This window comes from Myotis brandtii, unplaced genomic scaffold (genome assembly GCF_000412655.1).
Source record: "Myotis brandtii unplaced genomic scaffold, ASM41265v1 scaffold190, whole genome shotgun sequence".
In the NCBI taxonomy this organism is placed as follows: domain Eukaryota; kingdom Metazoa; phylum Chordata; class Mammalia; order Chiroptera; family Vespertilionidae; genus Myotis; species Myotis brandtii.
The window spans coordinates 5,694,302-5,702,100 of NW_005357076.1; the positions used below are offsets into that span (position 1 = coordinate 5,694,302).

The 7,799-nt window shown below is 51.5% G+C and overlaps 1 protein-coding gene across 1 annotated transcript in view; it reads right to left on the reverse strand.

The window, feature by feature from the left end:
- Positions 1 to 421, reverse strand: part of DDIT4 (DNA-damage-inducible transcript 4) — a 2,006-nt gene extending 1,585 nt beyond the window's left edge. The window contains exons 1-2 of the mRNA XM_014538411.1: positions 271 to 421; positions 7 to 146 (exon numbers count right to left, since the gene is read on the reverse strand). Of these exons, the coding sequence (XP_014393897.1) occupies positions 7 to 86 (80 nt within the window). The 5' untranslated portion in view covers positions 87 to 146; positions 271 to 421. The remainder of the gene's footprint in view (positions 1 to 6; positions 147 to 270) is intronic.
- Between the last annotated feature and the right edge of the window lie 7,378 nt (positions 422 to 7,799).

Consider the following 7,799-nt stretch of genomic DNA (forward strand, 5'->3'; position numbering starts at 1 on the left):
GGCGGCTGATCGGCGGTGGGCGTTCGGGACAAGGACGCAGACGAAGAGGGGGAGGACGACGAGAAGCGATCCCAAAGGCTAGGCATGGTGCGGACCGACTCCACCACGTTGGCAGATGAGCTCAGGGTACGGGAGCGCCGAAGACGCTGCAAGACAAGAGGGGCACGGACCTGGCGTCAGTGTGGGGGCTGGACCAGACGGGGAAGGCAGGGACCCGCACGGCGGAGGCCTCCCCGCGCAGGGTTCGGCACCTCGAGAAGGGACACTCACCAGCTAAGCGCGGTCAGCGAGAACTGCTGGGACGAGAGCCACTTGAATGAGTGCGCGAACCGGTGCCAGTCCCCGAGCGCTGCCCAGACTTGTCCGCTCCAACCACTCTCACCACCCTTCGGCCAGCCGTGGTCCCCAGCACCAGCGCGGAGAGGCCTATAAGGACTGGCTCGGAGAAGCCACGCCCCGTGGCAGCAGCAGCCCAATCCAGACGCGGGAGTGTGGCCGGCCTCCGCCAATGGGCGCCGGGCGCACGTTCGCAACGTTCTCTCCTGCCCGGTGACAGCGGCCTGGCCCCGCCCCTGCTGAGCCCCAGCACTTTCGGCAGCCGAACCCCGAGCGGTGGCCACGCCCCCTTTCGAGAAAGGCTCCTCGGCCGCTGCAGCTGCCAAGGTCCCCGAGGGCGCTCGCGGCAGGGGTGGATCAAGGAAAGACTTGTTTATTATGGGGTCGTGTTGCGGGGGGATGGGGGAGCCGGCCCCGCGCGGGGGGAGAGGCAGGGGAGCTGGAAGGGGCGGTGGGCCGGGAAAACGGTTGCCCGAGTCTGGGAACTTGGAGCCCAGCGTACCGCTGGGCGCACGGATGGATGCCCGCGGGACGGCAGCGCGGGGAGCTGACTTGAACGTGGCCGGCCCTCCCTCACGTACCCCACGTTAACCCTGCCCTGCGAGTGATCGGATATGGGGATGGGGTCCCCAAACTGAGCAGCTCCGGGCTCCGAGCTCCCCCTTCCCCGCACCCACCTGCCCACCCGCCAGTTACTCCACAGTCCCAGGGGATGGGTTAATGGGGGTGGGGTGGGGTCGGTGTCCCCCCTCCCCCTATGCGCCTAGTCCCCAAACCGTGTCCGCCACCATCTCCCAACTGCTCCCAAGGAAAGGGTTGGGGGAGGGGGTTAAAGGAAAGTTGATGGGCTGGGGCTTCCAGCGCCTGGTCCTGGGGCTGAGAACTGGGACCCAAATCACATGGATGCACTGAGCCACCCTGGTCCCTACTGACGTCCGCGGTGCAAAAGTGACTCTCGGGCCCGCTGCGGCCGGGGGGCCCCCGGGCGTCCGTCGGGTCCTAGCGCCCCTGCGTCCAAGGAGCTTTGTGTAAAAGACACCAAGAGTTGCATCAGGACCAAGGATGTGTATCTCGGAAAGCCCGGGAGCGCAATGGCCATCCCCTGTTTCATCATTCAGGTGGGGCCACAGGAAATCTGGCCTGGCCAGGCAGCGGTGCTGGGAGACACAGTGATTGCTGAGGGTGGGGATAGATTGAGACTTCCTAGACCTTAATTTCTTTAAAGGTTTATCGGTCTGAAACAAGAGGATCCTGATTAAAGAGGGAACCAAACTTACATCAGATGCTTCCGCCCCCGGGGGCAGGCTGGAGCCTAACCGGACAGGTGGGCCTTGCCTCCAGGCGGGGTTGCTCTGACTGCTGTCTCCCGCTGGAGAGGTAAGGCCTCTGCCATTCCCACCCCCACCCCCACCCCCATTAACAAATAATAATAAAAAGGCTGATCCGTGGTCCATCCGCACACATCAAGACTGAGAACTGGAAAGGACCAGAATTCAATCCCTGCACACCACCCCCCTCCCATTTTCCAGATGGGAAGCCACCCTTGGAAGCAAATTTATGGATAAAAAATAAAGGAGCGTACTCAGATGAGGAGATACCTTCAAGACCAGCAGAACAGAGTACTCCCTTAGCCTCTGGGGCTTGCAAGGCCTGAACTCTGCCCTTGGTCTCCTATCCTCCCAACTGCTGTCACTTGCTGGGAACATTCAAGGTATCAGGTCAGGGTAGTTATGTGAAGTGCTTGGAGGGCTGGGGGTAGATGACATCCTCTTGAAGTGAGAAGAAGAGAGTTGGGGGGTTACCCGTATGGTTCTGTCTTTCTGTTGCCCAGGAGAGAAGGTCAGGAAATTAATTCATCAGAGGACCATTCCCTCCTCTCACCAGACTGACTGAGAGCAGGAGATAGACTTAGGGTATTTTTCTTCTCTCTCTCTCTCTCCTCTCTCTCTCTCTCAGGAAATAAATGGGGGGGGGGGCAGGGAGGGTATATTTCAGAAAACTGGAACACTAAGAAAAATGGGAATGTTTAAAAAGTGGATCTTCATAAGCGAACTGACCATCCAGAGCCAGTTTGATAAGGTCAGTTTACTAGGAATCATTCATTCACGCAACAAATACCATCATGGAAGCAGTGGGTTAAGCACCTTTTTTCATTCACTGTCTCATTCTGTTAATAAAACACCCTTTCTCAAATGGGAAGAACTATGTTAATGGACACTAAGTAATTTTGTTTCTTTTCCAAAGAAATACATTTGTTGCTGTCTCATTGTGTTTCCACAAAGTGATGAAACAAGGACAGGCAGTCCTTTATCCCTGGAGCATTCCCCAGAGTATAAGCAACTAGGGTACAGAGTGAAAAACCACCTGGAAGGAGGCCTGGCTGAGGCCTAGAAGGAGGGAGGGGAAAGGACTCTGCATGGCTTCCCCTCTGATACCCTTCACTCTTGTGAAGGAGGGGGCCTTGTCTGCCAGGAGAGCCATTGGAGCTGGAAGGGGAATGTCCTGTTAGGCCCTCTGAGGAGCCAGGGTGAAGGATCTTGGTTCATCCCTGTGAAATGAAGGGTAGGATCCCTTCCACCTGCCTGGAGATGAAAAAACTGTTACTACCTTGTACACCTTTCCCTGCATCGAAGCAGAGGGGATGGGGGGGAAACCCAAAAATGTGTCACTCCTGGGAGGAGGCATCTCCATCCTCTGGCCTTTTGGTTAGGTCTCTTCAGAGCCCTCAAAGATCCTATAAAGCCTGCATTTGGTGTGCTTCTCTCCCCCCCTCCCCCACCCCCATTCCCCTGGGGCCTAGGCTGACTGCAGGTCAAGGTTGCCTTGGAGACCCAGTTCTGGGATCCTTTCCTCCAGGAAGCCTTCCCCAGTGCCCCCACTGCAAACCTCCATCCCTTAGGTGTCACCCCCCCCCACCCCCGCACTTAGGTCATCCTTACACATACGGCTTATCTGTTAATAATTGTTTCCACTTTCATCTTCCCACTGGACTATGAGCTTGTTGAGGGTGGTAGTCTACTTACCTTCCAGAGGCTAGCACTTGAAGAGGCTCAGTGAATGTTCTTTGGGTGAAAAAAATGAATGAATGAATGAATGAATAAAGGGATGGCTAGATTAAGCAAGGTGGTGGATTTTCCCAGAATTGCAGACCATCTGGATTCCCAGCATCTAGGTGGGCCCTTCAGCAGTCTTTGATGCTACTACCTTTCTTTTATTTTTTCTTTTAATATATTTTTACTGATTTCAGAGAGGAAGGGAGAGGGAGAGAGATGTAGAAACATCAATGATGAGAGAGAATCATTGATTGGCTGCCTCCTGCACGCCCCCTACTGGGGATCGAGCCCACAACCCAGGCACATGGACCAGAATCAAACCTGGAACCCTTTAGCCCATCGTCACCAACCGGTGGTCCGTGAGGTCCGAAAGGTTGGCCGACTGCTGGTTTAAGGGAACCTTTGGAACAGCGGTCGCCAACCAGACGCTCTATCCACTGAGCCAAACCGGCTAGGGTGCTACTACCTTTCTATCCCCTTTCTGGCAAGTGCTGCCCAGAGCCTTGGATGTATCTGAACATTTCCTTCCTCTTCAGCTCAGGTCTGGAAGTGGGGGTTTTAGGGTAACCCAGTTCTTCCCGTTGGAATATTGTCAGCAACCCCTGGCAGCTGGGGAGAGAGGTGACATTGTTCAGATGGCTGTCTTGTTGTGGAGAATCTTTAAAAGCAATTAGTACTTTACTTTCCAGCGCCTCAAAATACTTTTAAAAATTGAGATGAAATTTACATATAGTAAAACTAACTATTTAAAAGTGAACAATTCAATGGCATTTAGTGTATTCACAATGTTGTGCAACCACCACCTCTATTTAATTATAAAACATCTTTATCATTTCAAAGGAGACCAAACCCATCAAGCAGTTACTCTCTTCAAGATACTTTTGAAGTTTATATTCCCTTGTTGTAGGGTGTAAGGCTGCCATTTGCATAACTCCCAGAGGGCACCATTCCCATTGGTCTCTGCATTTACATATGTCTTCTTGGGAGTTGTGCTCCAGGAAGCATTGGTCACATAGACACCATGGGCAGAGAGAATCTGCATCGAGACAACCCGGATGGAGAGACTGGCCCGGGCTAGTGTAACGTCCCCAGTGACTCAGGCCCACGGAGTTAACCAGGCCCCATGTCCCAGTCTCTGTGGCCAGAGCCCTGACCATACAGACATTGTCTCTTCCTGAACTCTGCTCCATTCCCGTGGGACCCGCTGCAGCCTGCAATTTAAAGTCAATGAGCACTCATGCCTGGCCACCTGCCCCTCCCTGTTCAGGCGGTTTCTGTCCTGCGCATGGTTCCCAGGGCCTCAGTCTGGCAAGTTGCCCCAATCGGGTTTGGGGAGTTAAACCAGATCTTGGGGTGGGAGTGTGATCCTGGGAACCCCAGAATTCAGGATGGGAACCCCTGAAGGGCAGCCAGCTTGCCTGTACCTCTCTGGCCTACAGCCCTTTGGAAACTTCTTAGTAAGGGAGTAGGTGGTAGGAGGAGCCAGTGGGTCAGAGGTGCTCTGGCCTACAGCCCTTTGGAAACTTCTTAGGGAGTAGGTGGTAGGAGGAGCCAGTGGGTCAGAGGTTAGTGGGTGGAGGGAGGGAGGGTAGTATGGCGGTAGGAGGTGGGACAGTGAAGCCAGCAAAAGTGTTCCCAGGACTTCTGTGATTTTTTTTCTTGAAAAACAACAAACAAGTTAGTCAAAATAGCAGGATTATAAGTGCACCTGGTTTACTTGGAGGGCTGTTAAGCTGTTGACAGCCCAGGGCTTCATGGTTGGATTTTCACAGTGCTATTGGAGGGAGAATTAAAAACTTAGTGGGGAGTCCTTTTGCAAACAGAGCCACTTTTTGAAATGGAAATACTAACAATACATTGTATTGTGCAGCCCTTCAGAGAAGCTTTTAAAATGTATTATATTGCCCTACCTGGTTTGGCTCAGTGGATAGAGCATCACCCTGTGGACTGAAGGGTCCCAGGTTTGATTCCGACTCAACCCCTAGTAGGAGGTGTGCAGGAGGCAGCCATCAATGATTCTCTCTCATCATTGATGTTTTTGTCTCGCTCCCTTCCTCTCTGAAATCAATAAAAATATATTTTTAAAAAATGTATCATGGTGCTCGCTTCGGGATGATACAGAGATTAGCTTGGCCCCTGCGCAATGATGACACGCAAATTCGTGAAGCGTTCCATATATTTTTTTTAAATGTATTATGTATTTACACCCTGAGGAATGAATATAGTGCCAGTCTACAGATGAGGGAACTGAGGCCCCGAGTGATCCTTCATTAACCAGTGCCTTTCAAGCCTGATTGGTACAATCAGAAACATCTGAGGAGCTGGGAAACCATAGATTTCCATCTCCCTAACCCCATTCTCATTTGTACAAAAGCTCCCCAGGCCATCCTGATGCTCTACTTTAGTTGGGTTGTCTGCTGACCTCCCAGAGAGTTGGGTCCTGGGAGGAACACTGGGTTTGCTCCCCAGTCTATCAAAGGGCCTCTCTGTAGGTTGGGGATGGGTTAGGGCAGTGGTTCTCAACCTTGGCTGCACATTAGAATCACCTGGGAATCTTTTTAAAATCCTGATTTCTGGGCCTCGTCCTCCGGAAATTCTGTTTCTTTGTTATGGGGTGGGGCCACAACATTCATAACAAAGAAACAGAATTTCCGGAGGATGAGGCCCAGAAATCAGGATTTTAAAAAGATTCCCAGGTAATTCTACTGTGCAGCCAAGGTTGAGAACCACTGGGTTAGGGCTAGTGTGATGGCATGCACCTGTCAGGACTAGGCCCACAGGTGATAATGATGAGCTCACAGCCAGACAATTCTGCTGGGCTCCTAGGTTTCACAATGAGACAGGATAGTAAGAAGTTAGGAAAATTCCCTGGGAAGTGGACAGAGGGAAACTGAGACAAGATAGTTAAACAAGGCGAAGCAATTAACAGCCTGCTAGTAAATCACAAGATCTTATCTTCCCCAACCAAGGACACTTAGGAGGGGATGGTGTATACCTCTCCTTCCCAACCAGGGAGTAAGCAGCTTAAATCACCCTGGTCAGGGAGAGAGATAACAGAATCCAGTTGGTGCCAGTTAGTGCCAGCCAAACTCCAGAGAATGAAGTCAGGGGAATAAATAACAAAAAAGCCCAAGCAGAGCCAGACAAATCCAAGGTACAAAGAAAGCAGTAAAACTAACTAGGGAATGATCCCAAACTCCCCTATAGGCTCATTTTGATGTATCAGCATATTAAAGAACATACCTGGAAAACTGTTGAATATTCTGTTGAGACCCTTCCCTGAGGTCTCCCCTAAAACTCCCACCTTTAGAAAACAGATAAAGACCCTCAAGACAGGTGGTGTGGCGTGCCCCTCTGCATGTCTGGACAGAGGTCCGAGGTCTGGTATGGAGAGCCCATCATCCCTGAAAGGGGGCTGACCCCTTGCCTGTCATGCAATGCATGTTTGTGGGGAACCTGATGCTAAATCATTGTTTAACTAACTTTCAAAGTTTTTTTTTTATTTACAAACCCTTGTGTTGAAGGCTGACTTTCAATAGACCACAGTGAGGCTGCTTCATATGAAACCCCAACCCAGAAGCAGGTCGGCCTTGATTAACTATCTTGTAGATAACCTGCTCCTGGGTCCGGGTTTCATATGTAGCAGAGCAGCTCCCTCGCTGAGATCTACTGAAAGTCAGCCCTCAACACAGGGTTTGTAAATAAAAACTTAAAAAACCCTCTGACCCAGTGCACACTCTCTCTCTTTTTTTTTTAAAGGGGAGAATGATGATTTTTATTTTTTAAAATATATTTTATTGACTTTTTACAGAGAGGAAGGGAGAGGGACAGAGAGTTAGAAACATCGATCAGCTGCCTCCTACACACTCCCTACTGGGGATGTGCCTGCAACCACGGTACATGCCCTTGACCGGAATCGAACCTGGGACCCTTGAGTCCGAAGGCTGACGCTCTATCCACTGAGCCAAACCGGTTAGGGCCACACTCTCTCTCTTGAGCACTCTTGGGTGCCCCCTCCCCCTCACTTTTCCTCAGGAGTGCACTTTGCTTTCTTTCTCCTAAACTCTAAAGGTCCCCACGAGACTCTCAACCAGGGGAGCGGCAGCAGCAGCAGCTTGTCCTGGGCTAACCCGTTGAACTTGTCTTTAAGGACTCCTTTGCCTCTGTAACTTCCTGTTCTGCATCCACACAGCCCGACATGGCTCAATTCTGTTCCTGTGACTTCCTTCCCTGAATCTGAGCCCGGTCTCGGCTCACTCCTGTTGCTGTGATCTTGCCCCTTCTATCTTAAGCTCCTCCTTTGTTTCACTGTCCCCAGCTTTAATAAACGTACTCTTAAAAAATCACCTGGACTTGTGTCGTGACATTTTTCCTACACAAAGTCAAGAACCCACACATTCCAGATTGTGC